The sequence below is a fragment of the Mesoplodon densirostris genome, chromosome 4, assembly GCF_025265405.1.
Source record: "Mesoplodon densirostris isolate mMesDen1 chromosome 4, mMesDen1 primary haplotype, whole genome shotgun sequence".
NCBI classification, from domain to species: Eukaryota; Metazoa; Chordata; class Mammalia; order Artiodactyla; family Ziphiidae; genus Mesoplodon; species Mesoplodon densirostris.
The window spans coordinates 123,211,837-123,231,653 of NC_082664.1; the positions used below are offsets into that span (position 1 = coordinate 123,211,837).

The following is a 19,817-nucleotide window of genomic DNA, read 5'->3' on the forward strand; positions in this document are numbered from 1 at the left end:
TTTATTTCTATTTTTATTTGTTATAAAAATAGAAATAATAGACCAGTCTGGGGTTTATTTATGTACCACGCCAAATCCTAGAGCCAGTACTGTTAGTTTAGTTGAACTTCTGACAATTAATGTCTTTCATATTGACTTCAAAAATCTGGTAATATTTTTGGTTAAATTAGCAGGAATCTAAGTATTGTCAATGAAGTTTTGAATTTTTAATATGTAAACTGTTAAGAATTTGGTATACATCTTACATGTCCGTACGTAAAGTTTGCATTTTAGAATCATTTGAATGGCCTTTTAAAGTAAAATTAGGTTATATTGGCAAGAATAAGACCAAGTTGTCTTTACCTTAAGTCATTCCTTTGTAGCAGTGGTTCGCAACTACAAGTGACTTTTGTTCCCTGAGAGACATTTGGCAATATCTGGAGGCCTTTTTGTTGCTACAACTTGGGGGCGTACTACTGGCATCTAGTGGGTAGATGCCAGGGATGCTGCTAAACGTCCTGCAATGCATAGGACACACCCTCCACAACAAAAACTTACCTGGTGCAAAATTTGAATAGTGCCAAGGTTGAGAAACCATGGTTTATAGGATTTATAACAAAGTATAGTTTTTATCATCCTTTATATTTTTCATTCCCCTCACCCCCACATCTTAGATGTACCAGCATTTTGAAAAGGTTTGTGGGGATAAAAATAACAATTGCTATTTTGCAGTCATAGGATTTGCTAAAATCATCAAATAAAGACAAAAATCTATCTAATACATCTATCAAATAAATTTATCAAATATTCTATCAAATAAGATTTGAGTCTAGGAGATGTGTTGCAAACCTTGTTGCTTTTTTTGGTTGGAGCTTTCCTTGTTTTCTGGCTTTGGTATAAATGAATAGAGGAAAAGCCATTTGGGGCCAAAATTTACTATATACTTGGGAATGCTTACTATGTAAGGAAGGAGTTAAATCTATAAAAAGTTCTCACTCTTTAAGGCAATTGGAGGTATGTGTTGGTTTAAAATAGTACAGTATGCATACTTGTGAAAGAAGCCACGAAGCACACCTTTTAGCTGGTTATTGCTAGCTCTACTATTTTGCAACCACAGATTCCCTTGAAAAGTAAAACTCTGTAGTACAGTGTAAAACACTCAGTTTCAGACAGATTTTCAGCTGAATATTTGTTACAAAAGCAAGTCACAGACATTAATTTTTTAAAAAAATTTAAATCAAATAGTGTTAAAGGACTATCATATGTTTAGGTTTCTGTGCTCTTAAAAATTCTTCTCTTTGAAAGGCACAACATTTTCTTTGAGTATATGTGTTAAAGATATTTCTGTGTATTATTGTCTATCAGATTTTATGAACAGACTTTATGAGCAGCTTGCCTGAGAAGTAATACAAAGGAAAATATTCATAATGTTGCTTAATATTTATATGGCTACCTTTGTATGTGAAGTAGTCAGGTTTAGAAAGAATTCTTTGATTTCAGTTATCTGTTAATTTAAGTTTATTCAGTCACTCAACAGATACTTAAGTGCCTGCTCTATGCAGTCAAGTGGCTAGGTTGTGAGGATACGGAGTGCTACTCCCTGATCTTGAGGAACTTGTAGACAGACAAGGGGGGGAGACAGTATTACAGTGCTAACACATTTAAATATAAAGCTACAGCACTGCGTAATAAGCTCTGTGAAGGAGAGGTATACCATAATATACATAATAGTGAAGGTCTGACTTGGTCTGGGAAGTCAGAGAAAGTGTCTCTGCAAAAGCTGAGCTGAGATCTAAAAAAATGAGTTATTGTTAAGTAGCATAGAGGAAGGAAATGCTGTTATCAGGTACCCTGTGAGGGAACCTGGTACTTGTGAAGAACTTCACTATGAAAAGAGATTAGAGGGCTGGGAGAAGAGTATCTAGCTTCAAGATTACACTTCGGAGGTCAGTAGGGACCAGACCGTGAAGAATCTTAGAGGTCATGTTAAGGATTTGGTTTTGAGAGCAACGGGAAGTTATTAAAAGAGTGTAAGTACAGTAAGTTTACATTGTAAAAGTTAATCCCTTTGCATTTGATTGCTGTGTAGTGATTCTTAAGGAGTTATGCTGTGTAACCACAACTCAGCTCCTTGGTGGTGGTGGCGGCGGCAGTAATACTTAACTGCCACTTATTTTGCACTTGTTCTGTTAACTCTAATCCTTACGACTAATGAGGAGGTTGATATTACCTTCATTTGACAGATGAGGAAACTGAAGCTCCGAAGGAATAAATAATTTGACCAAGGTCGTTAGCAAATAAGTAATCAAGCTGGGAACTCACTGGGAACTTAGTCCCGGATTTTCTGATGCCAAATCCCTGTTGGCTAGTAGGAGCGAGTGCCCTCAACAATAGACCATTGTACTCTTTCTGGCCAAACTGTACGTTCAGACAAGTTCCCAAAGATGTTTTTAATAATGATAAATTAGTGCTTCTCTGAGATTGAGTGTTTAAACGAATTGAATAATAATAATAAAAAGCTTCTCTTAGTGTCCAGCAGGGGGAGCCAGAAAGACTGTTATTTGAATACACTTTGGAATTCTCCAAGTTAGGAATATTCATTCGTAAGCAATTCTATTGAACGCATATTAAGAATAACCATTTAAATGAAATGTGTGTATTTTGATTTAAAAGTAAATATATATCTAGGTATTGAAAATGAGGAAGCATGTGTAACAAAATATAAAGTTGTTATTATCCCTTAATGATGGTTTTGCTAGGTTGTCTTTGCTGCTTTTGTTTTGAATATGTATTAGTCTTGTATAATTTTTCTACCATGAGTTTGTGTTATATAATTTAAAAACTCTTATTTTTTGTTTATATGGGTGAGGTAAGGGCTATTAAATGGTTTATGAAGTGTTTAAAATATTCCTTTAATCTAAAATGCATCACCGATCATTTTAATGCATTATTGATTTGCTTGAGAAATCCTTTTCATATCAGCAAGGTAAATTTAGGCCATCACTTAAGCTGAATCTTCAAATTTCTGAATTACTGTAGTCTGAATTTAAGAAAATGTATTCAGTAGAAATAAAAGATGTATTATTTTGGAATCTTGGTTGTCACATTAATAAGAACATCTTAGAGTATAAAAGAAGAAATGCATATGAATAATATATTTATTTAATAGGATTCAGACTTAGAACTGAGTTCATGGTATCGGCTTTCTCTTGCATCCATTTTATAGAATTGGTAAAAAGTATAAAACCAAGGTAACCCTTCTATGGAACGATTATTAAATAATCTGTACCCTTTTTTGTGCCAGCATGGTATAGAAAAAAATTGAAGTTTAGAATTAGATAGTCTTGAATTTGAATTTTTACTGTGTCACTTGGTAGCCGTTTAGCGTTGGCAAGTCAGTAAATTTCTCTAAGTTTCTCTTTATACGGAAAATGAAGATGGTAATAACAGTCTTTTTTGCTTATAGTTGAGGACTGTGTAAAGTGTATATGAAGTGCTTATTATTAATAATAAATGTTAATTTATCAGGTTTGCAACCTTATTTTTATTTTTGCCACAACCTCACTTCCAACAACTAAACTAAACTTATTTATCCTTTTAGTAATCTGTATTTACTCATACCCCTAGCTACTACAGAAATATAGATCCTTCAGTAACTGTACTAGTCTGTAACCACAGGCATCTTGCACTATATTCAGCTACCAAAATAATAGCTATGCATCGCAGAATCCCTCCCCCACCTTTTTTTTTTTTTTTCCGGTACACGGGCCTCTCACTGTTGTGGGCTCTCCCGTTGTGGAGCACAGGCTCCGGACGCGCAGGCTCAGCGGCCATGGCTCACGGGCCCAGCCGCTCCACAGCATGTGGGATCTCGCCGGATCGGGGCACGAGCCCGTGTCCCCTGCATCGGCAGGCGGACTCTCAACCACTGCGCCACCAGGGAAGCCCCCTCCCCCTTTTACCTTTTGCTTCATTTGATTTCTGTATTAATCAACTTTGCTACAGCAAGAAATAACCTCCCAATTTTGGTGGCTTATACCCACATTACATTACACATAGACTCCGGGCTGCCTGTGCAGAGTGGCTCTACTCCACATGTTTTCATTCTAACACCCAGACTGAAGGAGCAGCCTCTGTCTGGACCTGCCATTTACGTGGTCCTGAGAACTCAGAGGGCTGGCTGAAACTTGTGATACCTCTTAAAGCTTTTGTTCAGGTGTGGAGTGCTTCATGACTGCCAAAGCATGTCACGTGGCTAGGCTCAAAGTCAGTGAGGCACAGGGACAAATATTGTTCCCATTGGAGGTATAGACAAGTTATAAATCAATGGGCAGGGCTGTATAGCCTCTTCCAAGGATGGGCATGGTAAAGCGTGAACAATAATATAATCTACCACAATCTGTCCTCTTGATTACAAATATTAACTTTCTTCCCTTCTACATATTAGATTTATTTATCCCTTCCTCGAGAAAAATACCCCAAGAATTTCTTTCAGTCGTTAGAATTTCTACATCATTTCTGTATGTAGATTTTCTTGACTCAGAGACCAGTTATCTTCCACCCTCCATCTCTCCAACATACAATGTTGGAGCAGGGCTAGGCTATCCACAGTAAACCCTCCTGTTAAGAAAGGGGAAGAATGGAGGCACAGAGCAATCACACTACAATTGTCCTTGGCAATTGTAAGAATTTTTCTTGGGTAAATATAGTGAGGCCTCCTTTTCTTGGCACCAGGGGATGTTCCTTGATTAGGCCCTGGTTTTGGTCCTGTGTGAGGCGCTCTAGTCCGCTGTTTTCCGTGGCCATTGGCTATGCCCTCTGTGAGGTATTTCCTTTAATATACCATGTTCATCCATATTGGAACAGAGTATTGGAGGGTATACCCTTCTTAGCTGGTGACTGAGGTAAGTGTTGAGCAGCTTTCCTGGCCTGATTCTTGTCTACAGAAATTTGGGGACCCAAAGATGGTCTAGAAGAGTAAAAGACTCTTAACTCAGTCTGTGGATTGTTTTGGAAGTTGTCTTTTGTCTTCTTTATCTATTTGATTTTAGTCAGATCCATGTGCCATGCGCTAGCTATATCCTCAATTCTTTGAGATATGCATTTTTCTCTAGACATCAATACAATTATCTTGAACTGATCAGGCTTCTGTGGGACCACATCCTTTGTCTCTTCCTGTGGGGAGTTCCCCTCCAAGCCATTTTGTTCCACTGAAAGGGTTTACTGGGTGAAAGGAAAACATTTGTTTCCTTTACTCACAACTCACTGAATACTTTTGCACTCCCAAGTATGTGTGGGTTTTTCCACACCAAGCAATTCTCCAATCCTCTGTGGGCACCGACTGGGTGTCCTATAAGGTAACTCAATTCTGCCACTACCCAGACTTAACTCAGACCTTACAGGTTAAGGGCTCAGTCCTGCAAGACTGCCTCTCTCCCACTTTAGATGCCAATCACAAGTCCAATCATTTCACCAAGTTGTCTAATATTTTATACCTAACAGTTTTATTTACCACTACACTATGTGGTTTGCCATTACAGTTTCCTTGCTGTCTGCCGCCTGGCCTCAACGCCTACATCACATACTTTTATTATTTTTGGTGGTGGTGGTGATGAAAGTAGCACCCTACTTCTGGTACCAATTTCTACAGTGTTCAGCTTTGTTGTAGTAATTACCTCCGCATTTCAGTGGTTTCTCAAAATAACAAACTTATATTTCCTACTGACTTTATGTTGTAGACTGTGAGTCAGCTCTGTAGAAATAGCCTGTGACTCCCCTCCAGAACCAAGGCTGAAGGAGCAACTGTTATATGAAATCTCTTGACAAAGTACTGAAGCAAGAAGGCTGGCCCAAATTCGTGTTGCTGCTTCAAGTTTTTGCTTAGATGTGATGTACATCACATCTGTTCACATTCTGTTGGCCAAAACATATGACATGGGCAGTCCCCAAATCAATAACCCAGGGATGTCTATTCTTTCCCTATGAGATATGCACAAGTCACACATCTACATGTGGATGTATTATATAATCATCTTGCAAGGAAGTAGGGGATTGAATAATCTCAAATAATAATACTGTCTACCACAACTTTCTCACGTAGTTTTGGATAATGCACAAAAATCAGAGTATATCCTTTTCAAAATTTAAGGTCATATTACCTTAATATATTGTATCAATCAGGGTTCTCCAGAGAAATAGAACTAATAGGAGATATCTATATATTTGTATCTCATAGATATCTATATCTAAGAGAGAGATTTATTTACTTTAAGGAATTGGCTTACATGAGCCTGGGGCTGAAAAATCTGAAATGTGTAAGGCAGGCCAGCAGGCTAGGAACTCAGGGAGGATTTCTGTGTTACAGTCATGAGGCAGGATTGCTTCTTCTCTGGGAATTTTTAGATTTTGCTCTTTAGGTCTTCAAGTAATTGGATGAGGCCTACCCCAAATTATCAAGGGTTATCTCCTTTACTTCAGGTCTGCTGATTTCAGTTATTAATCACATCTACAAAATACCTTCATAGCAGCATCTAGACTCCTGTTTGACCAAACAACTGGTCATCATAGCAGAGCCAAGTTGTCATATAAAATTTACCCTCATATGTACCTAATGGTATTTTGCAGAGAGTAGAGTATGAATACAGAGAGTACTTTCTAATAGGTCTCGTGGTAAGGCAGCAAACAAACTAGCTTGATCACAACTAATAAACTAGATGTATTTTGGCTGAAGATATTTGAGCATCTAAAACAGGGGTTGGCAAACTGTGGCCCGCTGCCTGTTTTGTTTTGTTTTTTTTAATAAATAAAGCTTTATTGTAACACAGCAATGCTGGGTTTTGTTTTTTTGTTTTTTTTTTTGTATATTATCTGTGGCTGTTTTCATTCTACAGTGGCAGAGTTGAATAGTTACAACAGAGACTGCATGGCTTGCAAGTCCTAAAATACTTACCATCTAGCCCTTTACAGAAAATGTTTGCCAACCCTTAAAGAATACATAGAAATGGTGCTTGCGGTCCTTGCTCTGTTATGGTCCACTCCTAGTTCAGTATTTCCATTCAAGTAGGAATGTATACTTATTAAACATTACAGTAGCAATGTTTTATTGTTGAAAGCCACATATTTTACTAGATTCATAAAATTTAATACTTTCTTAATTGTTTCATTGCACAGCCATTCAGATTTTTTAGATCACATGCTGATTTCAGTTTTTATGGATAAAATATATATGAATGCTGTTAGTTTTTAAATGAATATTTGTGTATCTTTGGGAATGAAGAGAAAGTATTTTTTCTATAAAATTTGATCAACTTCATATTATTACAATTGCAGAATTCATTGTATGTATCTATTTTCCTTCTTTTAAGATGGTTAAAAAGATATTTCTGTGCCCAGCTCATCCCCTTTTTTTAGGTAATGGGTTAAAAAAAAGTAAACTATTATTTTTTAATTTGATTGCTCTTGTATCTGTAAAATTGAGTTAGAGTACAAGATGTATTTGTTTCCCAACCAAATAGTAAATTGTAGCTTTTGTTAGTAGAGAGAGTCTAGGCCCTGGATTCAGACAGTCCTAGGTTTAAATGTAGTGTTTTAAAACAACAGCTATTTTACTTGCTGCTGACTTCATAGGTCAGCAATTTGGGCTGGGCTCTGCTGCATGGTTGTTCCACTGGTCTTGTCTGGGGTCACTCATGTGGTTGCCAAGTCATCTGGTAGCGCTTGTAGTGCTGGGTGGTCTAAATTGGCCACGCTGATGTGTCTGGCACTTTATGCTAGATTGCATGACTGGGTGGCTGGGCTCTTTCTCTCTTAAGCTCTCTCATGATCTGGGTCACTAACTTGTTTACGCTGTGTCAGCAGCATCCCAAGAGGGGAAGCTGTAAGGTCTCTTGAGACTTAGATTCAAAGTTCTACAGGGTCACTTCTGCCACATTCTATTTGTCAAAATAAGTTACAAGTCCAGCCCAGATTTATGGGATGAGGAAATAAATGCCATCTTTTGATGGGAATCATGGCAAAGTCATAGAGCAAAGGGTGGGCTTACAGGAGTGAAAGGAATTAATAGTAGCTGCACAGTCCAACACTGTAAATTGCTTAGTTTCTTTATGCCCCATTTGGAAAGTAGAAATAACAATATGACTTAGAGAGTTCTTCTTATAGTGTAACAAGTATTTCTTAAAGAATTTTGAAACTGAATCTTTATTTTAAATGCTGTGTTTTCTTGTTATATACCTAAATATCATGAGAGTATTCATTCTTTCTCATTATTAATTTGGTCATATATTTTTAATATGGGAGAAATATATTAAGACTCACTGGAAGGAAATCCTGCTTAAAAAGCTGTGTGGGAAGGGTTTGTATGTATCTTTATATTTCCCACTTTTAATTTTAAAAATACTGGTTAGTAGGGTAAGATTTATTATTAGTTCAATTCTTGAAGGGTCTTTTGAGTTCTAGCAAACATATTTTTGTTTAGCTAATGTTTCTTTGCAAAGCCAAGAAAAAATAGAAAGCCAAAGAAACAAAAATATCTCTTATTTTTCACTGTGGTCAAACCCCATCAGAGGCTTTTTTTTAAGTGTATCTGTTCTACTTTTTACTTTATCAAGAATAAACATAGAATGCTTCCTCCTGTTTTGAGATATATATATCAAACATTAGCCAAAATGTTTGTTAAAACTAGTCAGAGGTATTACTCTGTTCATTGGTGTATGTAAGGTGGGGTAAGAGGCATAATAGACCCTTCTCTGTTTTTACCTTTAATATTGAAAAAATTTCAATCATGACATTTAGGCATTTAAAGAATTCTAATTTGAATACACTTTTTCTAAAATTTTCTAGGGAAAAAGTTTATATTTATTTCTCCCAAATAACCAATTGCTTAACATTTTAAAGGGAATCTTAAACAAAATCTTATTTATCCAGCCTGAGAGCTATATTCTTGTATGATATACATTTATAATTTTTTGTGTTTAAGATCTATATATATATTTACTTTAGAATTTAATGCTTCTTCTGGTGAGGAAGGGTGAAATAAGTAATATTATGAAACAAATGATGCTTATTAAAATTGGAGAGGCAATTTCCTGTCTATTTTAAATAACCTCTTTTGGGTCCCTAGACAGTTCTAATAAAGGAACAAATACCTGCAATAGTTAGGGGTAGACAGTCTGGTATTTATACAACAGACTAGAATAGAATCAAACCGGGTGGTTAGGAAATCTTATCAAAGCAGTACTGAGTATTTTTGACTCCAGTTGTTGAAAGTTTTTTTAGATTTCATAACACCTTCAGTCCTTAAGATGTTAGATTTATTAAGTAATAATAATAGTTATTATTATTGTTGTCTTTTTTGTGCTTGACATTTTTATGTAGAGAAATCCAGTAAAGCAGGATTAAGCCTGTTAACATCTTAATCAGAAAAATGATTGATGGGGTATAATTTTCCCTTTCCTCTATTTGTTCCATTGAGCCTTGACTATATAGTACTTTCAGATCACACAGTGGAAGGCTTGAGAGGATAAGATGGGGCCTAATTAAATAAGGATAAGGAAAAATCAGAAAGGGAAGAGAGTCCGGGGTCTGGGAAGAAGACAGTGGATGCGCAGCTTTTGTTTTCCTGGTTTATTTTAACATTCTTTTTTTCCTTTTTCTATTATGTAAGCTCTAATTTGCTGTTATATAAGAAAGAAGAGTAAATAATCTTTGGACTAAATGGAATGGGGGAAATATTTCTGTCATCAATCCAGTGAACTGTAGAACAACTTTTAATTGTGCAGCCTAATCTTCAAGGAATGTTTATGCTTCATGAGCTTTGCTTTCTGCTGTTTGCTCCATTTTCAGTTGTGGCAGAGCTTGTCTTGGGTTTAGTAACAGGAATGGTGGTAATTGTGGGATACTGTGGAAGCCTGTTGTACTTTGTTTCAATTAGATATTTAGGGGGTTGCCTAAATGTATGTGTTGTTTAGCTTTTATTTAGGATTTTTTTCCCCTCGGAGAAGACTTTATTTAGTTGCCTCTATGTTCTTTTTCTTGAAGAGCCTTATCTTGAGGATGTGATTGTGAAATTCTGTTTTCTGGGGTGCTATTTCTCTTTTATGGTGTTTTTTTTAGTGTAGTTCATTGCAAAGTTTGTTTAGGTTTCCAGGTCTGAGGTGGGTGAGGTACACTATGATATTTATTATATTAAGATAATTGATTAATCTTAAAAACATTTCAAGGCAAGTTAAGACTTAGCTGTATATTGTTCAATATAAATGCTTGGAAGTGAAAAAAAGTAGCACTTTAGGATGAATTATTTTTTTAGACTTGATTCTAAGGTGGCCAAAAGAACCTTATGAAGAAGAGTTGCTTTAGTTCCTGAAGAAGTCCCTTTTGAAAAATTTTGATGACAAAACTGGGGAAACGCACATTTTAGATCTGGTAGTGCCTGCCCCCCTCCCCCTCCTCATCCCGTGATCCCTCTTACTCTTTATTAGTCAGCTAAACTGGCCTTCTTTCAACCATGCCAAACTCACTTCATTGCTTGTTCTCTTCTGAAATGTAAATTCTCTCAGGCTGGCTCTTCCTTTTCACTCAGATCCCATCTTCAATATCGCCTTCTCAGAAGTTTCTGGGTTACCCAACCCGATAATCTATCCCCAGCATTCCAACGCATCTCCTTCCCAATTCTCATCTGATAGTTTTTTTTTTCTTAGTTGTTTAACCCTATTTTGTTCCTTTAGAACATCAAATTCCATTAGAAGAGAGACTTTGATATGTTTATGGCCTTGATGGTGGTGGTGGTTTCACTGGAATAGACTTATTCTCAAATTCATTGAGTTGTATACATTAAATGTGTACTGCTTTTTACATGTCAATTATACTTTAATAAAGTAGTTTAAAAAAGGAGAGAGACTTTGGCTGTTTTACTCACTTCTATATCCCTAGTGCCATGCATGACATGTAGTAGGTGCGTCATTAAAGTTTGCATATGCAAATGTGGAAATTTTTGTCCTTTTTTTTTGCTGTAAAGGACATCTAAGTTTTATGATGTTTAAATTTTTAAAGATACTTGCATTTTTACATCAAAGATTTATTTTCAGATGATTTGAAAAATGGAAATAGCTTAATTAGTGGAAAGGACTGGACAACAAGTCATAACAATAGGATCTCTAATCATCCTGCAACTAACTGCAATTGCCTTATACGAAATCCCGTAATCTCCTAGTGACTCAATTTCTGCATGTATAATATGAGAAACACTGTTAGTATTTCATATGATGGGGCTGAGGGAGGTAGTAGGGGTAACACCATTCAGGGATTTGTAGACATCATAAAGGAATTTGTCTGTCTTCTACAAGAACAGAAAACTACTGAAGGATTTTAAGTGAGGTGGGAGAGGGTATTTGGAAGGGAGTGGTGTAGTGGTGGTGGTATGATTAGGTTTTCATTTTGAAAATCACTCTGGCTACAGTGTGGAGAATACAAGGGAAGGGGCTGGAATGAATATAGACAGACTGTTTAGGAGATTAATGCAGTCATCCTGGTAAGGAATGGTGCTAACTTGAAGTAGGGTAATGTCGATGGACCTGGAGATGAGCTGGTGGATTTGAGTAATAATGGGGAGGTAAACTCACCGGGATTTGGTGAGTCAGGTGTCAAGACTCATTTCTAGGTTTCTGTCTTGTACAACTAGATGGATCATGGTATCATTTACTGTGTTAGTGAAACTTGGAATAGGATCAGATTTTGGGAGGAAGAACATGTTTATAGTTTGGGACATGGAGGCACTTTTAAGACACTGAAGAAGAATTGTCAAGAAGATATTTGAATACATGGGCCTGGAGATAGGAAGCCTGGGTTGCAAATGTGTATGGGAGTCATATGTGAATAGATTTTTAAATTGATATATCATGAATATGAAGTGCTTCATAAACCATAAAGGGCTACAGTTGTGTTTAGTTTCCTAATTTGTGGTGCTATTTCAAACCTGGTGATTTCTCTACTCATCTTTTATTTTTATACTATTTTTGATTTATTTTTTATTTTTAGAATAACGCAAAATATTTTACTAAAACATAAGATTTACAGAAGTTTCCAGACAAGCCATACAAAATGGTTACAAGCTTTTTCTTGAAGGGAGGACTCTACACTTGACAGCAAAGTCACAGTGTTATTAATGAGGGTTGTGATGTTTGTTTAATGTTCCCATTTTGGTTCAAACAATCAAGCTTGTCCATCTACAGCATCTAAATAAAGCTAGACTTGGCTAGAGAGCATATTCTAAAGAACTGGCTAGCTGCTTTTAACCACTGCAATTAGATCATCAAAAAAAGGGGGAAAGGAGCCCATAATATTAAAATAAAACTAACTTCCTCCCCCTCACCAAAAAAAATAAAGAAAATAAAGAAAAACACCTATCCCCCGGCAGCTAACCCTGACAACTACCTTCATTCACAGTGCTTTCTACTTAAACCATGATGGGGGAAATGAGTAAAAGCAGAAAGGAGCCATTGCTTTTAAATGTTTCGCAGCAATCCAGATGATACTTCTAACCTCTGCTCATGCTTTACAACAGCGAACCAGGACAAGACATATTTGCTAATGGGCATTTAATCATCAAAGGACTGAAGATGTCTGGGCTTTTATTCTGTAATGTTTCTAAAACTGGGTCCATTAAATGCAAACAAAAAAGGAAGAAGTCTTGGCAGAACTGGAGAAGTGATGCACACTTGACGATCGGATTGATTTAAATATTATTCATGGCATATAGCCTAGTCCATGCTCTAGCTGTTTCTATGGCTTGGGCTTCATTGGTCTTCCACTGCTTCGCTACATCATTTGCTAATGGATCATCTGGATTGGGAGCACTTAACAAAGCCTGGATCTGTACAGATCTACAGTGCTGGGGACCACTTATCTTTCAAAATATCTAAACATATTCTTCCCAAATTGTCTACATTAGGATGATGAATTTTGGTCATGAAACCTACTTTAGAGGCTGCCATTGGGTATTCTTCTGGAAGGAATAGTTCAAGTTTAAAAGTCCCTTCCTCAAAAGGGGAATCCTGAGGCTCAGCAATGACCACATGAAAATAACGGGTGTTGCTCTCATCTGGTTCTGCTTTAATGCCGGGAACTGGTTCTGACAGCAAACGCTGGGTTTCCTTGATAATCCTGAGGGGTAGCCCAGCCATCTTGTCAGATCCAGAGTTCAGCCTCTGGTCTCGTCTCCCTACTCATCTTTTAGTAGATAGTTTAGTCATTTTTTTCTACAAATTTTTTTCTGATTTACCTCTTTTGAACTACTTCTATAGCTTACATGTAATTAATGTGGTATTATAGCAGTGTATTATGATTATGTGCATGTTTACATATATATCTGTGTCTTTTTCATATTGTGAGATCAGTTAAAGAAAGTGACTGGGTTTTATTCCTGTGAATTGCCTGAGGCCAGGTCTCATGTGTGTTTTGTTCCCTGTGGTATATCCAGCACCTAACGTGTGGTGTAGCACATATCGAATGATCATGTATATTTGAATGTTGAGTCAAGTATTCATATCCCTTTACACATAGATGCTCAGTAAATTTTTACTGAACAAATATTACATCTTTTGGCAGTTATTCAGTACTTATTTTATAAACATTATATAAAAGACAAAACCCTTTTGCTGCTTCTCCTTATCTATACTAGGGGTTTTTGATCTTGGGGCTCATGGACTCCATATTTGTAGAGAGGGGGTCAATGAACCCCCTGAAAATAAATGTAAATTTTTCTGATTCTGTGCTTATGTATAATTTTTAAAAGAGGGTCCATTGCTTTAATCAGATCTTAATGGGGTCTATGACACCAGAATGATGAAGATCTGTGAATTAGATACTTTTCTTTAGCATGACTTTTCTTGGTTTTAAGCAGTTTTCTATGAAAGTTTTGTGGTAATCCTGTATATTTCTCTTTTGGATAATGTACCCAAAATTGCCCTGAGTCTAAAACTGTTCTTCAAATCATATTAGCTGTGGTCTGTTGAGTCCATCCCTTAAATATGTAAGTACTTTATATGAATTTGCATATATTTTAAAGTCTACTTGTTTATTTGCATCCTTAAAGTTCTTCTCAGGAGACCTTCTATCCTAAATATTGCATAAATGAAACAACTGTTGGACTTATTTAAGTTTAAAAATAATTGATTAAACCTTTTAACAGAGAAGAAATTTGAGCTTAATATACAAAATTTTTAGTAATTTTTTTCTGCATGGTGGAATTATAGGTCATTTCTATATGTAAAATTAAATATATATTTTCTACATTGAAGATGAATTACTTAAAAAATTTTTAAATATCATTTAATTTCTGAAAAAGTTACAAATTTGCAGTTGATGCTAATATGAGGGAGTCACTGTCAGGACTTTTAAGTGATTTCCTTTATGGTGATCTAGAGTTTAACACTATCATCCATTTAGATCTACCTAGTGAAATAACTGCTGTGTGTTAGAATGTTATATTTATTGTCTAGAAATAGCTGTATTTTGACTTTTACCATAGATGTGTTGGCTTGCTGCATTCTGAGTTTGATGAATATCTTCTTTTCAAACCAGTACAGTACTGAAGTATAGAAATATATTTATTATAATATGTGGTAAACATTAATGCTTTTTTAAAAAACTTACTGCTTCTTTTTAGAATGCTTTCATTCGATGGCACAGGGCTCATCTTGTAAGCATATGGCTGTGAATGACAATAGCTTCATTGTAATCCAGAGAAGACTGAGTGGAAAGGATATATACTGCGTTTCCTGCCATATTAATGAATCAGTGAAGGGTCTTGGTAATAAGCATGTAATATAGTTTAAAAGTTTATACATCAGATTTATTGGACCATGTATCAAAAGTGCATGAAATATACAGAACTTGAGAGAATAGTTTAGTATAATGAACCCCAATGAACCTATAACTCAGCTTTAACTATTATTAACCTATGGCCAATCTTGTTTCATGTATATCCTCACCCTCTTAATTTTGTTTTTAAAAAGTTTATTAATTGATATGAATCATGCTAATGATATTGTGAGAGATTGCATTTCTTTTGTTTTATTATTTTTACTTTTAATTGTGGTAAAGAAACGCAGTTTACCATCTTAACCTTTTTTTTTTTTTTTTTTTTTTTTTTTGCGGTACGTGGGCCTCTCACTGTTGTGGCTTCTCCCGTTGTGGAGCACAGGCTCTGGACACGCAGGCTAAGCGACCATGGCTCACGGGCCCAGCCGCTCTGTGGCATGTGGCATCCTCCCAGACCAGGGCATGAACCCGTGTCCCCTGCATCGGCAGGCAGACTGTCAACCACTGTGCCACCAGGGAAGCACCCCCCCAATACTGTTTTGATTACTGTAGCTTTGTAATATGTTTTGAAATCAGGAAGTGTGAGACCTCCAACTTTGTTTTTCTTTTTCAAGATCATTTGGCTATTTGGTTTCCCCTGAAAGTCAGTATGAATTTTAGGCTGGATTTTTCTATTTCTGAAAAAAATGCCTTTGGAATTTTGATAGAGATTGTATTGAATCTATGGATTGCTTCAAGTAGTATTGACATTTAACAATAGTAAGTCTTCCAAGCTGAACACAAACTGTCTTTCTATTATTTGTGTCTTCTCTAATTTCTTTCAGTAATGTTTTATAGTTTTTGGTATACAGGTCTTTCACTTCCTTGGTTAGGTTTATTCCTAGTTATTGTATTATTATTATTATTTTCAAGTTAGTGTTTTTGTTTTGTTTTTAACATCTTTATTGGAGTATAATTGCTTTATAATGTTGTGTTAGTTTCTGCTGTATAACAAAGTGAATCAGCTACAAGTATACATATATCCCCATTGTATTATTTTTGATGCTATTGTAAGTGGAATTGTTTTCTTAATTTTATTTCTGGATTGCTCATTGTTAGTATATATAGAAGCACAATTGATTATTGTGTGTTGATTTTGTATCCTGTAACTGTGCTGAATTCATTTATTAGTTCTAACAGTTTCTTTTTCTTGTGGAATTTTTAGGGTTTTCTATGTATAACATCATGGCATCTGCAAACAGAGATAATTGTACCTCTTCCTTTCCAATTTGGATACCTTTTATTTCATTTTCTTGTCTAATTGTTCTGGGTAGGACTTCTAATACTAAGTTGAATAAAAATGGTGAGAGTGAGAATCCTTATCTTGTTCCTGGTCTTAGAGGATAAGTGTTTCACCATTGAATATGATGTTGGCTATGTGCTTTTCATATATTACCATTATTATTATTCTTCTTTTTAAAAGAAGATGTTGGGGGTAGGAGTTTATTAATTAATTAATTAATTTTTGCTGTGTTGGGTCTTCGTTTCTGTGCAAGGGCTTTCTCTAGTTGTGGCAAGTGGGGGCCACTCTTCATTGTGGTGCGCGGGCCTCTCACTATCGCGACCTCTCTTGTTGTGGAGCACAGGCTCCAGACGCGCAGGCTCAGTAGTTGTGGCTCACGGGCCTAATTGCTCCACGGCATGTGGGATCCTCCCAGACCAGGGCTCGAACCCATGTCCCCTGCATTAGCAGGCAGATTCTCAACCACTGTGCTACAAGGAAGCCCCCATATATTACCATTATTATGTTGAGGTAATTTCCTTCTATTTCCAGTTTTTTGAGTGTTTTTATCATGAAAGATTAAAAATCTTATTTAATGATATTTCTACATTAGTTGAGATGATCATGGACTTTTGTCCTTAAGTCAGTTAATGTGGTGTATTACATTGATCAATTTTCATGTGATAAACCGTCCTTGCTTTCCAAGAATAAATCCCACTTAACCATGGTGTATAATCCTTTTAATGTGCTGTTGAATTCAATCTGTCCCCCTGATTATTCTGATTACTTTTGAAGTAAATACCAGAAACAGGCATTAAGCTGATAAACAGGTAAACATATGAAATAAGGGCAGATACTGATAACTATTATGAAGATAAGTGAAACAGGGCAGAAAGATAAAGAGTGGCAAGGGTAGGATGGAGCTGGTACTGGTTAGATACAGAGGTTTGAGAAGCCCTCTAACGCAGTGATATTTAAGAAGAACCAGAATGAAGGTGAGGGAAGAACCTTACAGGCACAGGGGACAGCAGAGGTGGGAATTTGCTTAGAGCTCTTGGGAAATACCTGGAAGGGGGGAACGAGAGTAGGAACAAGAGAGTAAGTCACAGAGGCTGGGGAGGTTCTGGATATCCGCAGAATAGGAGGGCATATAAATCCCATCTCCTGAGCCTTAGTTATTAGCACAGACAGCTCCATATATGGCTTTTATTACTCATTACAGATCTCCCCCTGTCTTTTTATTTCCTTTGCCTTTGCTGTCCTATGTATAGAAAGAATGTGCTTGCTTTGTTAACCAAAGGACAGGGCCTGAGTTCTATCCCACCCAGATTTCCTCTGAAGAGGGCTGAAATGGAGTGGGTGGAGTCACTGGGTCCAGCCAAGAATCCATTGTGATGTCTAATGTGATTTGGGGGAAAAAAAAATCATTGTTTCAAACATAAAACATTATGGTATATGATCTTATATATTTTATAATTAGAATATGTACCTAATATTTTAAATTTAAATAGTAGGAAATAGATTTCTTGATGAAATCCGTAACAGAACTTTTAACTGGCAGCATGATCTATAGTATAGAGTTACCTCCTTCCTATAAACAGTTGTGTTAGGATGTTTAGCATTCCCGTGAAATGATTTCCCAAATCTGCCTTTTTGGAGGAAGTGTAAATTACTCTCGTGCTCCTGTGGGAACTAGAAGGTACAGAACACCCTGGAGCTTGTAGACGTTTGTCACCATCCTTGATAATGTAAGGAATGTTGTGGTACAAGCATGTTAAGCATCATGGAGAATGTGGAGAGGTTGTTTGCTTTGTCCCCAAATGCAATTTTATTTACAGTCTTGCTCAGTGATTTATGCATTTGTCTCCTCTAGTATTCAGTCATTTTATTTGTTTGTTAAAATCCCTGAATCTAGATAATTTGATTCCACTGATAAAATATTTACTTGTTATATTAGGCAGGGTGCTAAACTTGGAAATTAAGAGTACTGAGTTAAATTTAAAATCTGTTGAAAAGTATTCATCATAATGCAGACTATTTAATGTCTTGGCAGTGCCTCTGGCTCTTCTCATTTAACGTGTTAGGAGACAGACTGGCAGCAGTTGTAAGCTGAAACCTGGTTGTATGCAGAACGAGACTGATAGGGGTACAAGGAAAATGGAGAAAATCTGAAAATGTTTCTGTGTGTGTGTGTTTCCTTAAATTAAAGTGTGACACATTTGCTTAAAATAGAATTTTATATTCTGTTTATCAAGGTTATTATAACTTCATGATAGAGGATCCTGAGACTGAGATTCGTTTTAAATATTGTTTTGTGGAATAACCAAATTTGTCTCTTAACAATTTTGTCGTGGTGTCACGCGAGTTGCTTTGATATAATAAGCATGTTTTACAATGTGTTTGAGTCATTTTTCCCTAGCAGACCTCAAGTTTATTACTCAGAGGAGAAGCATGAATTTACAGTATATTCTTAGCTGCCCTTCTCTATCTATCACTCAGCTGTCAAGGCCTATGGAATCTAAAATAGATCCTGACCAATGGGAGACAGCCTACACACTGCTTACGGGATGATTCGGATGTGGACAGCTTTATCGTGCACAGACGCTGGTCTGTGTTGCAGTGTTCAGGCGGCAGGATGCAGAGTTGAAGTTTTCCAGTGGAGTCCCTGAAAAGGGACAGCTTTGAAAGACAGCTTCTAAAGAATAACAAATAGGAGGAGTTACAGTACCTGATTTGGGGCTGCTCTTACTCAAGTGCTGCACAGCAGGGAAGATAATTTTCAAGCGTTATGAAGGCGGAGAAGGATTCTGAAGACGAAGAAAATATCGTTAGAGATCCAAGCTAAGTGTAGCCCAGCATGAAGACTGCAGAACAGGAAGAGTTGTAACGAGAAGGACCGAGTCACTTGTTAGGCGTTTCTCTGAGGGCTTGCTTTGTGAGCTACAGAGATTTGTAACTTAATGCGAAGTAGTTTGCTGTTAGCAACAAGAAACTAAATCCTGTCTATGATGAACTGTTGGTTTTCTTGTGCTCCTAAAAACGGAGTAGGTATCCCTGTAGTCCAGTGTAACAAGAGTCTTGGCTAGGCTTTTTGAACTGTATTCTTTTAAAATGTACTGTTTTATTAATTTTGGTTTCTTTGTCTTATTATATTCTCTCTGCTTTATTTGATTAGCAGATTGGGGTTAGTGATAGAAAACAAAAGTTCTTGTTTCTTTTTCTGTGTTTAAAAAGCATATAATAGAATCTTAATAATTGAGCAGTATTTCTGTTAACTGACAGTGGACCAAAATGGAAAACAATGCTTAGTGGAGTAGAATTGAGAATCACAGGATAATATGAGACCTTAATCTCATTTAATTATCTTTTAAAGAGCCTTACTTTTGGATTTTACAATTGTTTTAGTGTTTTAAATAGCTCTTTTCTCCACCAGGACTTTACCTGGAAATAAAGTTGAGTTGTTCTAACTGCAAGGATAAACTGATCAATTTAGAGCAAGTGTTTGTGTGCTAAACATGACTTAATCCCTTAGGCATTTGAAAACACAAAGCCTACGTCTACTACCACTCCCCAGTTTAGAGTCAGAAACTGATTGTTTTGTTTTAAAGCTAAAGAAAGGGGATGCCTAAAATGTAGTTTAGACTTTCAGCCAGTGAGTAGGGCTTAGCCACTACTCATAGTTGGTAGTCTGAACTTTTCAGGTTAGAAAGAAGTGAATTCATCTCCAAATTTGACTAGAGCCAACAATTCTGAAGTCTGTGTA

The 19,817-nt window shown here is 36.4% G+C and overlaps 1 protein-coding gene and 1 pseudogene across 2 annotated transcripts in view; one reads left to right on the top strand and one right to left on the bottom strand.

The window, feature by feature from the left end:
• Positions 1 to 19,817, top strand: part of UACA (uveal autoantigen with coiled-coil domains and ankyrin repeats) — an 80,414-nt gene that overhangs the window by 17,034 nt on the left and 43,563 nt on the right. The window contains exon 1 of one of the 2 annotated variants that reach the window (XM_060097082.1): positions 18,667 to 19,098. The exons of the other annotated variant lie outside the window; for it this stretch is intronic. Coding sequence (XP_059953065.1) covers positions 19,060 to 19,098 — 39 coding nt within the window. The 5' untranslated portion in view covers positions 18,667 to 19,059. Of the gene's footprint in view, positions 1 to 18,666; positions 19,099 to 19,817 lie in introns of those variants that run through there. 2 annotated transcript variants of the gene reach the window in all.
• LOC132487492 (ubiquitin-conjugating enzyme E2 N-like) lies at positions 12,600 to 13,154 on the bottom strand (annotated as a pseudogene).